General features: G+C 36.6%; 1 protein-coding gene across 3 annotated transcripts in view; it reads left to right on the forward strand.

Moving 5' to 3' along the window:
- PDE4D (phosphodiesterase 4D) overlaps positions 1–18555 on the forward strand; it is a 1125373-nt gene that overhangs the window by 819216 nt on the left and 287602 nt on the right. Inside the window, exon 1 of one of the 3 annotated variants that reach the window (XM_082837396.1) lies at positions 14881–15466. The exons of the other annotated variants lie outside the window; for them this stretch is intronic. Coding sequence (XP_082693522.1) covers positions 15402–15466 — 65 coding nt within the window. The 5' untranslated portion in view covers positions 14881–15401. Of the gene's footprint in view, positions 1–14880; positions 15467–18555 lie in introns of those variants that run through there. 3 annotated transcript variants of the gene reach the window in all.

The following is an 18555-nucleotide window of genomic DNA, read 5'->3' on the forward strand; positions in this document are numbered from 1 at the left end:
CGTACTCTAGTCCTCAGTGTCTAGAGCCTGTGAACTTTTTATGGGCCTTTGAAAATATTTGAGAACTGAAAAGTAAAGTAATTGACTCCAAAATACAAAAAGAAAACTGCAAAATCCTGATTGAAGTTTAATTACATGTTCAAAAGTGTAGCATTATGTCAACTTCGATAATTACTAAGTATTTATAAAAAGTTTATTATATTTGGAAAAAAAAACTTGTGGGCTGAGGTTTTTTTTCATTTCACAAGAATTCTAAAGTGTGTTGGATGATTGCAGAGAAAGCAGGGTTAGTCGTTAGCTAAATGAGTTTAGTAGCAAATAATTTCAAAAGCAAAATTATAAAGATCCTTTCTAGATTTTCATAACAAAAATATTGTATAATGTGGGAAGTGGATCCATTTTAATGTACTGGATGTAATGTGTAGTAGGGATTAAACTACTGTCCATTTGCAGGATTAGTTTTTAAATAACTTATTTTTTTAAAAAATAAAACCAAGTTGTCATTGTCATTTGGAGTTCCTGTAAGGTAACTCTTAAGAAAAAGGTTAACTATCTGCAGAGAAGTCTGAATGTTAACTGGGAACTAACTTAGTCCTGGGGGAAACTAACTCACGGAAGGACTGTCAGCTGAATGAAGGCTTAAATTTCATGGACTTGGAGGGAGAGCCTTTTCACATTCTCTTCCCATATGGAGTAAGAATCTGCCCTGAAAGTGGAGAGTATTTTGCATTATCTCTTCTAGCTCCTTTGCTTTCGACTTTCCATAAAGCAACTTCTGCGAATTACCATCTTTAAGACTCAACTTTTTTGCAAAATTGTCAAAGTACTCTCTTTAAGAACACAGAGAACACACTAAAGTAGTTCCTCTGAAAATCACAGTTCTCTGCTGTGTACAGCTATTTTTTTAGAGTTCACTGCCTGCCTGGAATGAACAGGCTGTCTTTCTCCCCAGAAGAGCACAGGCTGATACACAAGGTCAAGTTAAACAGTATCTAAGTCTGCTTTCCTATCCCTTATACAGGAATTATCTGTTCTAAAAGCAAAATTTAACTGTAAATGTTAATATACATATAGAAATTGTTCTTGAGTTCAAAAGGAAAATTAGTCTTCATTTTGAAAAAGAATCAACATAATAAAATAAAAGTGTGTATTTTTTTTTCCAAAAGTGATTGTTGACTACTACATTTGTATATCTGGTATCTAAAATACTTGAAATATTTGTAAGTTTTAATTCCTAGAATGAAAATAATGGTTAATTTCTAACGATTTTGATGTTGTGTCCACAAAAATAACTGTGACCAGTAGTGAAAGTTTATCCATCCCATCATCTTTATCTTAGGATTGCTTTAAAAAGTTAAAAAATAAAAAACTCTCCTGCTGAGATGCTATTAGCGATGCTATTTGTTTAGTTCTTGAGGTCTAAGTCCTACCCTAAGGCCTTGAGAATGCCTCTTAGGCTCCTCCAGACCTCAGTTTCCTCAACCATTTGAGGAGGAAACTATAGTACTTAGCTCATGAGTTTGTTTGTGTGTTTTCTTTTCTTATTTTTTAAATTTATTTATTCAAGTATAGTTGATTCACAATGTCGTGTTAAATCCTGCTGTCCAGCAAAATGATTCAGTTATACATATATATTCTTTTTCATATTCTTTTCCATTATGGTTTATCTCAGGATGTTGAATATATCAAGTTCCCTGTGCTGTAGAGTAGGACCTTGTCGTTTATATGAGTTTATTTTAAATATTAATGAGATGACATGTGTGAGCACCTTACCCGGTGCCTGGCACATGGTGAGCCTGAGTTCTAGCCACTTCTTGCACTCAACTCTCTGGGGAGGCACTCTCTGGACTTCAGTTCCCTCACCTGGTGAATGGGTACGTAAAGGCTTCACGTGGCTGATGTAGAAGTTAAGTGTGTGAATAACATCAAACATTCAGTGACTCCAAACAGGTTCTTCGAGCTCTGGCCAGAGCAGACTTCCCGTCCAGGGGCACGGCTCTCTCATTCACAGGCCGATGGGTGGTTGGCTTTGGCAGGTTTTGTGGGTCTCCACAAGCACCCTCTCATTTTCCTTTCAATATGTGGTGAAACTCTTCCCGGAAAAGTCATTTCTTTGAATTGAGCTTGAAAATATCTCTGTTAGAATTGAAGTAGTTTATCTGGATTTATAGCACATGACATAATAGCTTCTCCTAAACACTTAAGAAAGAATCTTTTCCTCCTTAAAAATGATGCTGGGGTCAACTCACTGACTGCCCAAGCCTTCTCCCAGTGTGTTTCTTACCCAGTTCCTTTTTCTTTGGGAAAAAATTTTTACTGTAAGGATGTGGGAACTCTGTTTCGGCAAAGAAGGTCAAAAGTAGCTTTCAGAGATAGAGGGTTATGAAAAAGAATTCAGGCAAGATCAATTTTTGAATTCTAATTCCAGCCATGAAGCAAATGCCACAAAAGGGCACAGGAAGAAAATCTGTAAAATGCTTATCTGCCATGGTTAACCAAAAATGTACTCTGTTGTTAAGCTGACACCCTGTGAGCCAGATATTGTGCTAGGTACTGGGAATACAGAGATGAATAAACCGCATTCCTGCTTTCAAGGGGCTCCCGACGTTGTGGGAAAGCCCACATGTCTGTTTAGGGCCAGACACTGGGGATACAGGGATGGGAAGCCACGATCCCTTCCCCTTCACCAGATAAGGAGAGGATCACACTGTGTTCGTAAGCACTCCGGTTGGAATTAGCACCGGAATCTGGAATTTGCTCAGCCCAGGGCAGACTGAAAAGCAGTGGGACTAGAGGAGCTGACCCCTGAGTTAATTCCTGACCAAAAAAAAAAAAAAAAGAGAGAGAGCAAGAGATAAAAGGGAAGAACAATAATGCTGCCAGAGAAGCCTGTGCAAAGATCTGAAAGTGGAAGAGAAGGAAACCTTGCAGGTGGGCAACATGTTGTCTCCTTCCATCCCAGAACAGCCCTGGGAAGAAGATAAGTATGTTATCTCATAGAAGAAAAGTGGAATCTTAGGAGATTAAGTTGTTTTCAAAGATCCCAGTCAAAATCAGTTGGTTGAACAGTAGCTGTGGAACTCTGCTGTCCCTATAATTGCTATTGCATGCTGCTGAGCATTGTAAATACATTACAAAGAAGTAAAACATATACATATATAATAGTAGTAATCAAAATTAACCCAAGATGTTCACAAAATTGAATGAAGCCAAGGAGACTGAACTTCTGAGCTTGTCTTGGAGTTAGCTGGCCTTTACTGCTGCTTGTGTTAGATCTTGAAGGGCGATGGGGGAGAAGGTGAAAGGCTCATAAGGCAGGGGAAATGGCATGGGACGATTTGGGGCAAGGCGTGTACCATGTGTATGGCTGTCATCATAGGAGAAGGCTGTAATTGATTCGGTAGGGAAGAGGAAGCTATTGAAGGTTTTTAAGCAGGGAATTTAACATTTTAAGTTTGGTCGTTGAAAGATGACCCAAAGACAATATAGAGACTAAACCTTAGATGTGTAAGATGGGAGGCAAGAGAACTATTCACAGTCTATTATGTAAAGGGGTCAGGGGATCAGGGTCAAAACTAAGATGGAAACATAAAACAATGATTTTATCTTTTTTAAAATTTTTTTATTGAAGTATAGTTGATTCACAATGTTTTAGTTTCAGGTGTTCAGCAAAGTGATTCAGTTTTATGTGTGTGTATATATATATTCTTTTGCCTTATAGGTTATTACAAAATATTGAAAAATATTGAGTAGAGTCCCCTGTGCTCTACAGTAGGTCCTTGTTGGGTATCTACTTTATATATAGTATTTGTGTATCCGTTAATCCCAAACTGAATTCATCCCTCCACCACCCACCCCTTCCCCTTTGGTAACCATAAGTTTGTTTTCTATGTCTGTGGGTCTATTTCTGTTTTGTAAATAAGTTCATTTGTATCATTTTTTTAGATTCCACATACAGGCGATATCATATGATAAAATGATTTTAAATCAAAGTATTATAATAGTAACATCATACACTTTAAAGTTCTAAAACCGCTCTCCCTCGTATTTATTGAATTCTCTTTTAAAACTTATTTTTAAGAGAAGATATCATATATTGAGCCCTCACCATATGCCAAACACTTTTGGCAAGATTTTATGTGTCTCATTTAATCCTCACAAACCCTATTTTATCTCCATTTTATAGCCTAGGAATCAGGCTTAGAGAAGGTTAAGTACCTTGTTCAAGGTCAAACAACTAGTCCCTAGTGGTGTTTGGATTTGCACCCAGGCAATCTGACCTCAAAGGCTACTTTTTAACCCTCTCTAATTAACAGACATTGTCTCAAAAAGCAGACTTTTTACATTAAATAGAACTTATTTGTAATTATGGTCAAGGGGAGATTACTTGAGTTGCCTGGATTATTCTACCATTACTTTTAACATGGGCAAGGAAAAATGTTATCAAACAAATGTAAATTAAATGAGTCCACTGAAACTTTGCTTTCTAGTAAATCAATTTCCTTCATTATCTATTGCATCAGGTGTTAAATTATCATTAAATGACATTCTATGTGCATTTATTTTTGACACATTTTTTTCCAAATCCTATTTCAATGAAAACCTCCAGTTGTCTCACAATGTTAGAAACAAGGGCTTCAGTTGGCAATGTGATTTTTCCAGTTGTATGATGTCTTTCAAAAAAATCTTTTTAAAATTATTTTTATTAATTTAATTCAATTTTAGAATATAGCATTGTCCCTTGAGATAGGTAAATAGCATTAGGAACCACTTGATTAAACATAGGGTCTGGTATGAATCTGAAAGCAGAATTAAAGATATAATATGACCTATAATTTGGATACATGCTGATAACATTTATGTGCATTTAAACAAAGTACCAGCTAAAGAGATGATTTAAAGGAAAAACAGACATTGGTCAAGGCAATATTTTTGCTCTTGACTGTGTCTATGTAACAGCAAGCAACACTTTATAAAATAGAGTCAGTGATGAATAAAGCAAGTACATTGATTTCTCAAGGTGAGAATCCATGTCTTAAACCTTTTATTTCCTTTTTTTTTTTTTTTTTTTTTGCTGTGTGTGGGCCTCTCACTGTTGTGGCCTCTCCCATTTCGGAGCACAGGCTCCAGATGCGCAGGCTCAGCGACCATGGCTCACGGGCCCAGCCGCTCCGCGGCATGTGGGATCTTCCCGGACCAGGGCACGAACCCGTGTCCCCTGCATCGGCAGGCGGACTCTCAATCACTGCGCCACCAGGGAAGCCCTTAAACCTTTTATTTCTAATGCTTTGCTTTGCTCTTTAAGAACGAGACATCTAGAACAAGACTGGCTATCAGTTCCTGAATGTACCATTAAAATTTAATCTTTTTGATTCCACTTACATCAGTACTTAAATTCATGGAGACAGAAAGCAGAACGGTGGTTGTCTGGGTTCAGGAGGAGAGGGGAATGGGTGTTATTGTTTAACGGGTATTACATCGTTACACTTTGAGAAAATGAAAAAGTTCGGAGACGGATGTTGGTGATGGTTGCCCAACAATGTGAATGTACTTAATGCCATTGAGCTGTACACTAAAAAGGGTTAAAGTGGTAAATTTCATGTTATGTCTGTTTTACCACAGGAAAAAAAAAAACTTAATTTTGACGTTTGCTTATAGAGGGTCCAAATATAATTAGCCATTTGATAAAGAGAATAGCTAATTCCTTCATTTTAAAGTAAAATCTATAGATTTCCAGCTTCAAAATGGTGGACAGACGACCTCCCTACCCCACTTTTCTCTAAAAACATCACCCAAATCAATAACATGAGTGAACTCTGAAAATAGGGATCGTACAGAGGTGTGTATAGTGTACACCCATCCACAAGCCCTCACTCTCAGTATAGTCAGCGTACCCTCCCCTTGGAAGACAGAGATTCTGGAATAACAGGCAGAGAGAGCAGCAGGAATAGCTGTGCAAACAGGAGGATGAAACAGAACTCTGCAAATTGATCAGGAAGACCTCCACTTCCCTTCTGTTGCCCACATCGGAACGCTAGCAGGCAGATTTACACCCGTCCCTAGAAAACGCAAACTACCTCAGAGGAAACAGTCTTACAGTGACATTTAGGGTGGTCAAATAAAATACCTGCTGGGCACTGACCACACTATAGCCACCCCCGCAGTGCACAAGCCCTACCCAGGCACCCACAGCCACCATCGTCCTTGTAGGCCTCAGCTTCATCTATGAACCAGAGTCAGGGATCCAGGCAGGAGTTTGAGGATCCTCCTCTCACCACTGTCTGATGAGCTATTTGAATGCATCTCTTTAATACCATTTAAATATTTAATTAAAATGAGGTTACATTTACAAAGATACATGTAATTTGAGAATTAAGAGGACCATGAAGAGTGAAAGAAGGAGAAGCAGGGGTTAGAATATAAAGGAAATACAATAGCACTTATGAAACTTTAAACAACTTACTTGATCCATGCAATGTGGGTTTTTGGGTTTTTTTGATCCAGTATTTTGAATTAGTGCAAAGTTCTCAAAGCCAATTATAAAGTGCATATCCTGTCAACATTACTGATCCCAGGCAAAAATGTTGATACTAGTTTTAAAAACTAGTTTTCTGCACCTTTTAACTGACAATATAATTTGTTGACAAATGTTGAAATCTATACCTTATCAGAGGTCTCACATATTGTTACCTTTTAAAATGATCATTTGTTAGCCAGTATTACTTAATGAGGCAATCAAAATGCCATGTGTTGTGTAGGTAACAGCAAACCACCCTTACCCATACTAGGAGTTAAGACTAAAGACCTTATCCCACTTTACAGCTAACAGGCTCGTGATCTTGTCATATATATCCTCATTATGAATCTAAAAATTAGATAAAAGGACAGTGAACTTAGATTGTTTAATCCTGGATATATTGAAAATCTAGAATTTACTGGCTGTGAAATATATCCATTGTTATGCCAGTAACATGCACACATACACCATTTACAATGGATGTTTATTCATTGCTGCTGTCCAGCTGAAGAGAATGGATGTCTTAAAAACAATTCCCCAAAACATAATAGCAACTTTTAATCTCCCTCTCTTCTCCCTCACCAACCCACTCCCCTTTCTCATAAGCAAACACACACACACGCGTGCGCGCGTGCGCGCACGCACGCACACACAGCAGATACATCTGGATCCAATTACTTTTTCTACCGCCAGTGATATGACTTTGAACAAATCACTAGCTTTCTTTATTCATAAAATTATCACCCCTAATTTGCAGGGTAGCTGTGATGAATAAATAAGAAAGTATATAATGTACTTATTAGGTAATTAGTAAATAATAGTAATTATTATTTTTTTTAATTTATGACAGCTTTATTGTTTTAAATTAATTTTTCAATGCAGAGTCAATCTCTAATCAGTGTAGAATCATCTAGTTTTTCCATTTGTTTTGTCAATTTTGTTGGTTGTGTTTTTCAAGGAATTTTTCCATGTTGCTTAAATTTTCAAATTTATTGGCATAAAGCTGTTCGTAATACATTTTCGTTAATTTTTTATGTCTATAGAACTGACACTGATAATTTGTGTTTTCTCAGATCAGTTCTTTATCAGCATTACTAGGTGTTCGTCAATTTATTATTCTTTACAAGGAACCAGCTTTTCGCTTCGATGATTTTTATGTCATTTTTTTATACTCTTATCTTTATTTTTTATTTTATTTTTCTTTTATTCTACTGTTAAAGTATAATTAGCTGTTATCTTTCTAGCTTCTTGATATTATACTTTATAAAATGTTGTCAATCTTTCTTCTTTTCTTTTTATCCCCCAGCTTTATTGAGGTATAATTGGCAAATAAAATTATGTGTATTTAAAGTGTACAACATGATGATTTAATATTTGTATATATTGTGAAATGATTACCACAATCAGGTTAATGAACACTTCTGTCACCTTACATAGTTACCATTTTTTATGGTGATAATACTTAAGACCTACTCTTTTAGAAAACTGCAAGTTTACAATACAGTATTATCACTGTATGGTATATCACTGTGTGGTATGTTAGATTCACTGAACTTATTCTTCTCATAACTGAAGGTTTGTACACTTTGACCAGTATCTCTCCATTCTCCCCTCACCCATATTACCATTCTACACTCTGTTTCTATGATTTTGACTTTTTTTTTTTTCTTTTAGATTCCACATATAAGTGAGATCATACAGTATTTGTCTTTCTCTGGCTTATTCACTTAGCATAAGGTCCTCTGGGTTCATCCATGTTGTCACAGATGGCAGGATTTCCTTCTTTCCCGTGGCTGATTAATATTGCATTTTACATATCTATAAATATATATACACACACTACATATATATGCTATATATACTATATGATCTATGATATATATATATCATATAATCTTTACTCATCCATTGGGGGACACTTAGGTTGCTTCCAAATCTTGGCTGTTGTGAATACTGCTGCAATGAACATGGAAGTGCAGATATCTCCTTGAGAAACTGGTTTCTTTCCTTTGGATAAATACCTAGAAGTGGAATTGCTGGATCACATGGTAGTTCTATTTTTGATTTTTTTTGAGGAACTCCATTCTGTTTTTTATAATGGCTGCACCAATTTACATTCCTACCAAGAGTGTACAAGGGTCCCCTTTTCTTCACATCTTTACTAGCATTTGTTATTGCTTGTCTTTTTGATTAAAAAAGTCTTAATAGGTGTGTGAGGTGCTATGTTATTGTGGTTTTGATTTGCAATTCCCTGATGATTAATTATGTTGAACATCTTTTTATGTACCTATTAGCCATTTGTATGTCTGCTCAGGTCCTTTGCCCATTTATTAATCATATTATTTGGGTTCTTTTGCTATTGAGTTGTATGAGTTTCATATGTATTTAAAATATTAACACTTTATCAGATATGTGGTTTGCAAATATCTTCTCCCATTTCATAGGTTACATTTTCACTTTTGTGATATTGTGATTTATAAGAAATATATATTTGGTCATTCAGCTGACCAAAATCTCTTTCTAATATATATTAGGTCTTTTTCCACTCGTTCCTGGTTCATACCTCTTAAAACCGCTGGAATTTCCTGTGGTAAGGGCCATAAAGGTGTCTTTTGTTTTGTTAATGAGGTAACTTAAGGAAGAGGACTGGTTGGTAGGGGAACCCACCAATCCTTTAGAGGGTTGGAACTTTCAGTTTCACCCAGACCTCTGGGAAGGAGAGGGGCTAGAGGTTGAATCAATCCTCAAAGGCCAGCGATTTAATTAGTCTTACCTGTAACAAAGAAGCCTCCATAAAAACTGGAAAGAATGGGGTTCAGAGAGCTTCTGGATTGGTGAATATGGGGAGATGAGGGCCAAGTGGTGCTCTAGAAGAAAGAGTGTGGAAGCTTTGTTTCCCATCCCCGTACCATGTATGCATCTTTTCCATTTGCCTGTTCCTGAGTTATATCCTTTTATAATAAACCAGTAATCTAGTGAGTAAATGAGTTTCCTAAACTCGTGTTAGCAGCTCTAGCAAATTAATCAGATCCAAGGAGGGGGTCATGGGAACCTCTGATTTATAACCAGTTTTTCAGAAGCACAAGTAACAACCTGCGCTTGCAACTGACATCTGTAGAGAGCAGGAGGCTGTCTTGTGGGACTGAGCCCTTAACCTGTGGAATCTGATATTATCTCCAGGTGGATGGTGTCAGTATTGAGTTGAATTCTCAGACACCCTGCTGGTGTCAGAGAATTGCTTGTTGGTATGGGAAAGACTTCCCCACACTCACACACTTTACAATTGGGTGCAGAACCCAAAAGAATTTCGTTGATGATTTCTTTTGCTGTGCAGAAGCATTTTAGCTTGATGTAAAGATTCAATGCAATACCTATAAAAACTCCAATGGCATTTTTCACATAAATAAAAAAGACAATTCTACCATTCACATGGAACTACAAAAGACCATTAATAGCCAAAACAAGTTTGAAACAGAAGGACAAAGCTGGAGGCATCACATTTCCTGATTTCAGGCTATACTGCAAAGCTATAGTAATCAAAACAGTATGATACTGACATAAAAACAGACCCACAGATCAATGGAACAGAATAGAGAGCCCAGAAATTTACCCATGCATTTTTGGTCAATTAATTTTTAATAAAGGAGCCAAGGACATACATTGGGGAAAGGATAATCTCTTCAATAAATGGTGTTGGGAAAACTGGATAACCACATGCAAAAGAATGAAACTGGACCCCTATCTTACACCATTCACAAAACTTTACTTGAAATAGATTAAAGACTTAAATAGAAGACCTGAAACTGTAAAATTCCTAGAAGAAAATAGGGAAAAACTCCTTGACATTGGTCTTGGCAATGATTTTTTAGATAGGACACCAAAAGCACAGGCAACAAAACAAAATAAAACAAGTGGGATTACATCAAATCATGATAATTATTGTTCTAACCTGACATTTTACAAAAGAGGTAGGAAACCTGAAGGTCAGAAGCCTTCAAAATGTAATACTTTGAGCTTTTCCTCGGAGTTAAGGAATTTAGCTCCAAAGGCATTTATGCTTATAGAAAAGTCCTTGAATCCAAATGTATACTTAGTGAGTGTAGTAAGATAATAGAAACAGCTCAAAATCTGCTCCAGATTCCCCTCCAGATAAAGGAAATACCACATTATTCCTCAATAAGGAGGAAGTGCTGCAAGATTTCAAAATGTCTTGTCTTTATAATATTAGAATACAGTGTAGAATGCCAGGAAACTGTAATCAAAAACAAAAAACAAAACCCTGCAGATCCATGGTCATTTTTTCCTAAAAAGTTAGTTGACATATATACAGTCCTGAATTTAAGCACATTTAACAGGCCTGCATATATTGTTAGATCATAGCATGGTTCTCAAAAATCTGCTCATGACAGATCTGTTGTAATCTGAAAATAAGAGTTTACTCAGAGAAGATTTGAAAGTGGGCAGAGTATTTCAAAGTAATAATATCTGAAAAAACTTGGATTGTATAGTAAAATCATTCCTTAACCGTTCATTCAGTTGGTTTCATTTACTGTTTTATGTTTAACTCTTGGCTTTTGGTAAACGTCCTTAGTCCCATAAGTCGTGCTCACCATTGAATAAGAGAAGGGGAATCATGTTTAGGGTGCACCCAGTCTAGTTGCATGCAACTGGTGCTTTCCACAGGAGTGTTGCCCATATTGCCTTGTGACACCAATTAGTATGAGAGAGATTTTCAGTGATAGTTGGACCTTTTTTTTTCTATTAATACTTATATTGGGGGGAAAATGTAATCAGCATATCAAACCCATTTATCAAATAAAGTTATCATTTAAATTTATGTTAAGTTAAAAAAAGTGAGTCAATGAAGAAAAATATCTAGTGAGTAAAGGTATAGATGCTATAGATGCCAGTATGGCAGAGTTGTAGAGGTTGTGTCCAGATGCCTGAAGTTTAGGAAACATCATACTGCACAGTGGTTTGATTCAACCAAACGTATATGGTTGGATGACCTCAGTGAACATAAACATTTGTAGTACAGTCCTTTGAAATGTTGTGGTGACAATAGTCAAACAGAGGTTTATACAACACTATACAATTTAGTGCATCGGGGAAATGCTAGAAATCATAGCAGCTTCTAGATTAAATGTATGCTCTTCAAAGCCATCCAGACAAGTGCCTCATGGTTCCTAAAGTCCACTCTCCTCAGATTCAGGCATCCACGTTAGCCATCTTATACACTATCATATATTTGTATACTAACAGGAATGTTTGGCATTGGGAGCAGAACTATATCCCTCCATTCTGAGAAGCTTTTCAGAGGAAAATTACGTGATAGTCAACATATAAAACATTATTTAAGAAATTTCCCTGTGACTCCAATAAAGATGTAAAAAAAAAAAAGAAATTTCCCTGTGAAAAAATTGCCTTAGGATGGAGAAAACACTGTAATATTCAGCAAGTATTATTAGGGTTTTTGAAAATTATTATTATTTTGTCACTACCTTTTCTTAGCACTTTTTAAATATTTATTAAATTTAATTAATTAATTTTGGCTGTGTCAGGTCTTAGTTGCCGCATGCAGGATCTTCACTGAGGTATGTGGGCTCTTTTGTTGTGGTACTTGGGTTCTTCGTTGCAGCATACAGGCTTCTCTCTAGTTGTGGCGCCAGAGCGCGTGGTTTCTGTAGTTTGTGGCATACGGGCTCTCTAGTTGAGGAGCGCAGGCACAGTAGTTGTGGCAGGCGAGCTTAGTTGCCCCTTGGCATGTGGGATCTTAGTTCCCCAACCAGGGATCGAACCCACGTCTCCTGCATTGGAAGGCAGATTCTTTACCACTGGACCACCAGGGAAGTCCCCTGTCACTACCTTAAATGTTAGGGGTAAGAGCAAAAGTAAAAATTTCAATCTCCATGGCCTGGTACTATTGTGTATCTGTCTTTTTCTGTAATGGCAACCTTGAAGTAGGGATCCAGGAAGCTTTGAATCTTCTGGTTAGTCTCGTATGTTGTCAGATTCCCTGCTACTTAAACTCAGTTTCTTTGGGCACAGGGATGATATATTAGTCATTAAGGGACTGTTACACAGTGTTTAGGAGATACCCAACAAGTGGGCTAGGATTTTCAGAGATAGATTCTTGGAATACGTGTAACATTGAGCAGCACACAGGACAGCACTAACCTAAAGAGGTTAAAGATGTGTTTGTGGCAGGGAAGGGAGTGCCGGTGGGCTAAGTAATCTCACTGGGACAGAGAGCCTTCTGGTGGATGGTGGAGCACAGGACTGACTATTTCAGGAGAGTTTAACACACAACATTCAGACATTACATTTTGTGATCACTGTCATTTTCTTTCTGAAATGACAGTTAGAAGATATTTGCTGGACCTTGCATGATAGAGAACAGTGCTTCAAATAAGTAATAGTAGTTGGTTACTTTTACTCAGTCTGGGTTTTTTTTTTCCCCCACATTAAAATTCCAAGAAAAAAAGATAAACCTCTTTTTGTAAGCCCCCTGAGTAGCTCCCTCAGCTTTCTTTTGAATTTCTGAAAAGATATGATTGGTTAACCTGCCTTAAAGTGGCAGCAACATGTTAAACACGGAACAGAGCCAAGAATCCATGAAGGCCCCTGAATAGTCATAGGAAAACTGAAAAGCTTAAGGAGATAACTATATGTCAAGCAATTTATTGGTATTTACCTGAAGAGTCCTGAGGGTCACTCAGAGGAGACTAAATAATAAATGCACCTTGAAGTGTGACCAGGGGAGGAGCTGAAGTGTTTGTTGTAATGAGCAGCCAGAGGCCTGGCGGGATGCCTTACTACATTAATTTTCCAAGTCCTTTGGGTGGGTCACAATTGCGCTAAAACATCCTGCCTGCAAATGCTAAATAAATACCAAGTTCACGTCAGACTAGAGAACCAACGTACTAACTAATGTCACTTAAGAAATCAGAATGCTTAAATTATTTTTCACTTGATAGTTCACATCCAAAATAACTGAAGTTGGCACACCCAGAGAAATATATATCCTCGGTGCAGATGTTTAGAGGAATGGGGAGGGAGGTCAAATCCTCTTCTCTTAGAAGCAATTTGAATTGTTTTGTTTGTTTGTTTTTTGTGTGTTTTTAAAATTTTTATTGGAGTATAGCTGATTTGCAATGTCATGCTAGTTTCAGGTGTACAGCAAAGTGATTCAGTTATACATATACATATTTAGTCTTTTTTAGATTCTTATCCCATATAAATTATTACAGAATATTGAGTAGAGTTCCCTGTGCTATACAGTAGGTCCTTGTTGGTTATCTATTTATATACAGTAGTGTGTATATGTTAATCCCAAGCTCCTAATTTATCCCTCTCCCCAACGTTTCCCCTTTGGTAACCATAAGTTTGTTTTCAAAATGGGTAGGTTTAATTATGTTTACTATAATAGAAAAGTTTTTATTTCAAATGTAGGAGGTGGGGCAGGGATTAGTCTTCACAATAAGAGATGTTGAGGTGATATGATATAAGCTTCATTCCTTACTGAAGGACTGTTAGGAATTTGCAAACCCAGAGTCTTGGTATATATAAATCAATGAAATTTGCATATGATTTTCAAAATGAAATAAGGTTTAGAAAACATTGTGCAAGAAAACAGCCTCAGTACATGTAGCCACTTGTCCAGCAGAAATTCATTAGATTTTTCAGTTTAAACATCACAGCGTGACCTGATGCAACGTTGCCTGCTACGTTCTGTTGGATTTTTAAGAGGCAGTTTGTGTCTCTACAACCAAACCCAAAGCGTGACATTTCATTTAATGGGCTCAAAACGAACAGCTGCTAAGTTCCCCAAGTCCTCTCAACTTTGCTTTTGACTAGAAATTTTAGTTTTCAGTGCCAGACTTTGAGAAAATGATTTTTTTTTTCTTTTTTGAAGGAGGATAAACAAGTCTGTGGAAAAGGGGTGTGTTCCTTATGAAGGTGCTCAGGGCATCTTACCCTGAATAACACAGACACCTCATTTCCCAGACGAGGAAATGGATTTATAAATTTTGAGATGTCTTCTGCCTGCTTGGCTGGTTTACACTCCAGGTCTCTGGTGCTGATCTGCGGCGAAGCTTTATAAGTTTCAGCAATTGACGAGGCTGGCTGGGCGCCAGGTCTTTTTTTTTTCCCCCTCTCACTTCCCTGCGATGTTTTGAACTGCCTTCCTACAGACGTCATACAGCCCTTGAGGAATAGTTTCTGCCTGGTGAGATTGAATGATAGTTCTCATTCACAAAGGCTTGGAGTCAGATTCTAAGCAGGGGACACAACGGAAATTACGTTCACAGGTACAGCAGCGAGCCCAGCTCAAGTGTGGAGAGCTTTGTTCCCTCCATGACTTATTGGCTCCCCCCGGAGAAGAGTGTTTTCCTGTGGTCGCCCTGAAATGGAACTTCACTGACAGCTCTGTGGTGTTACTGTACCTCGCGGTCATTTTCGTTTCCTTTCTCTCTACCTGAGCACTTTTAGAGTGTCAGAAACCTTTAAACCTTTTATTGCGGAATTGTAAAAAGGATGCGATCAAGTGGCTCTTTCACTGTGTTGGTTGCCCTTGTGACCAGATGAAGAATAGATTCAAAATCCAGTTCCTCCCTTGGCAATGCAAAACAGAAAACAAACTGTCACTTAAGAACAGCCGGTGCTGGCGTAAATTCGGTATGAAAGAGGAAAAAGCTCCTATGTCTTAGAAGCCTCCCTCAGTTCTGGACTGGAGGCAGGAGTTGGACTCCGGGAAATTTGGATTTCTTCAAACAACCTCCTTTGGAAATGGAGTATATTTCAAGCCATCTTTTTCAAAATACAGCTGAAATGTATTAATCAGAATACTTGAAGATTTTTTCTTTCTTTTTTTTCCTCCAAAATGAGCATTATTATGAAGCCAAGATCCCGGTCTACAAGTTCCCTGAGGACTTCGGAGGGAGTGTGGTAACGTGCTTTTCTCTCCTGCTTCTCCCCTTCTTTCCTTTTAAGATTGACGTAATAGTGGAGTATTTAGTAATTGCTGACTCGGAGCTTCAAGAGTTAAGTGTGATGTTAAGGCTTTGTAAGAAAGAGCACACTGTTGGTGACACTTTCATTCTCTATTTTGTGCCTGATTTTGTCTGTTTTAAAAACAGTGGCGCTCACACTTTTTTTTTTAACTCCACGTGGACCATAGCAATTCATCTGGTGACAATTTTTAGAAGAGGAAGGAGACTTGCAAAAAACGTTGGGAGTTTAGAAAATGAAAACTTGTCATTTTTCACTGCCTGATCAGGCTGTGTGTTTTCTTATCTTTCTTGCCTGATGCAAGCAGGCTGGTAGTTGACAGTCTTTGTCATGGTCTTTAAAAGTAGTACCTTGGCTTTTAGCACATGTGTGTTAGCGTAATTAATAACGTCATATATTTTAATCATATGAACCAACTTGAATTTAACGATGACTAAATGTATATCAAGTTGCTTATCATTCAGGAATCTCCTACGTTTTATTTCGTTAGTATAGTGTTCCCTGATAATTATGTTTTTTGGTAATTTTAGTGTTTTCATCCTAACAAAAAGTATGTTAATTTCAATTTATTGCAATATTTAATTCTACTATTTCCTCAGTGTTGTTTGATGTGGTCATACACACATGGCCCTTAAGGAATAGTTTCTCAATAAAGTAATTTTTGTGTCTAAAATAGTTATTTACAAAAATGTTTTTATGGCTGTTTCAGAGGTTAATTTTACTTTGTTTATCTTAGTGATTGATTATAAATAAATAAGTAAACTCACTTTTTGAAATGGAAATAATCCTTCAGACAGGAGAATTAAAAGCAATGATTGAAGGCAGGTGTTGGGGATAGAATGGAAGCAGGCAGGTAAAATGTATTACATATAATTATGTGAGCAGGCAAATACACAAATACTTACATTATTTGCATAAGGAATTCAGTCCACATTTATGTGATTGGGTTATCATTTGCTGTTATTGTACTAGTGTTTTATAGGGGACTAGAATCAAGAGTTGTCCCTTCAGTGGTATTTCTGTGAGTTTTAATAAACTATAGATGCAGATTTCATCTCATATCACTTGTGATCTTTTAAATAAATATGTGCAATAAATTCCTCCTTGAGTTTATTTAAAGAAAAGGTTGCATCTGCAAACAAATTCGTATGGCTCTTTTACACCAAGTAATAAATACTGGGAAATACTTAGAAACCTTCTATTAGTTACCATAGCTAACGTAAATCTCTAATATAAATGGGTGATCAGAATTTATAAAATTCACCTGTGATTTCTATCCTCTTATATGTGAATAAATAGTATTTAACCAACCTATTTCTTATTTTTGCCTAAAATGCCGGGAGACATTTCCAAATTCAGGGTTCAATCAATCAGTAACAGTTAGTTCATTTCAGGAGTCTAGTAACATTGACATCCTTTACTCCTCCGAGAGTGTCATGGTCTGTTTTAATCCACAACTGTTCTATTTTATTATTCTAAATTATAAACGGTATCATCATAGATAAATAGGGCCACAATTCAAAGTATATTTTTAAAAATATTGATTTATGAATGTGTATATTGTTCCATTTAATTTTAAATAGTTTGCATAGTGTTTGGGTCAGAATGGTGTTTATGTAAGAAATAAATGTCTCTCTTTATGCTGATGATTCCTAATGGCACACTACGGAAACTCCCAGTTATTAATCTTACATCTGTCTTATTAATAATATGACTGTTTAGGTATATCACTGCTACCTCTAAATCATTTGACCTGAGATTGTAATTGCTGTAATTAGTTTAACTGTTTTATTATCCCTTTTATCATTCAAATTCTATGCACACATTTATTTATTTATATTTATATTTTTAAATAGTAGAATCTACATAGATTATACATCAGGTGTATAGAGGAAATATACATGTGTATGTGTATACGTATACATCTGATTAGGAGGTTACATGGCAAACTCCTAATGATATTATATACCCTTCCTCTTAATTCATCTACTTAAAAAACACGCCTTACTTATAGTTAAAATTCTATTAATTTCCAAAAATAAGATTAAAATAATCCTGAAATTAATCTGTTTCCTGATTATATAATATTGTAAATATATATAAATTTAAAGTATTATATAACAAGAATATATACTAGGTAGCTTTTAGCACATCTTTTTTTTTTAACACCTTTATTGGAGTATAATTGCTTTACAATGGTGTGTTAGTTTCTGCTTTATAACAAAGTGAATCAGCTATACATATACATATATCCCCATATCTCCTCCCTCTTGTGTCTCCCTCCCACCCTCCCTATCCCACTCCTCTAGGTGGTCACAAAGCACCGAGCTGACCTCCCTGTAGCACATCTTTATATGTGTAGATGTCTGTATATCTGGTAAACAACAATTTTCTCAGTGTCTAAGGTATGGCAGATAAGCATTCCAATACTGCACAGATGTGATTTTCTGAATAACATTGCTTCTCAGATCAATAAATGATTTCTCTTTTCTATTAACTCTCTCCTCCTAAGGTTATAAAAGTTCGGGCTGGCTGAGAATTCTTATTTTGGCCTCATGATCATAGTAAGAGTATTTGAGAAGACTAAAACTACTGGTTTTCTACTTGAGAATAAAAAGATGTAACAACAGTAATATTTTGGAGGGAAAATTACTTATAACCCCCACTATCCCATCCTCAACTATTCTCATTTTTCACTTAACTTACATATCTTGAACAGTTGTAAATTCTGTGCTCTGCTTCTTCATTTACATGTCAGCGTGTACTTTTGTAATGATAATACTTCTAGCTTTCATTTTATTGAGTATCCCTTGTGAATGTGGACTTTGTAGAGAATTTTACATACAGTATCTTGTTTAGTCCTTATAACAAAATTGAAGGGAAGGAGTTGTTAACCCATATTTTACAGATGAAGAAATGAACCTAAGTGATAAAATAACTTGAACAGGGCCCTTTAACTGCCAGGGAGGGCTGGGATTGAACCCAAGTCAGTCTACTCCAGAAGCAGTGCTCTTTTTATTTCAGCA

Source organism: Leucopleurus acutus (genome assembly GCF_964270905.1).
Source record: "Leucopleurus acutus genome assembly, chromosome: 3".
Lineage (NCBI taxonomy): Eukaryota > Metazoa > Chordata > Mammalia > Artiodactyla > Delphinidae > Leucopleurus > Leucopleurus acutus.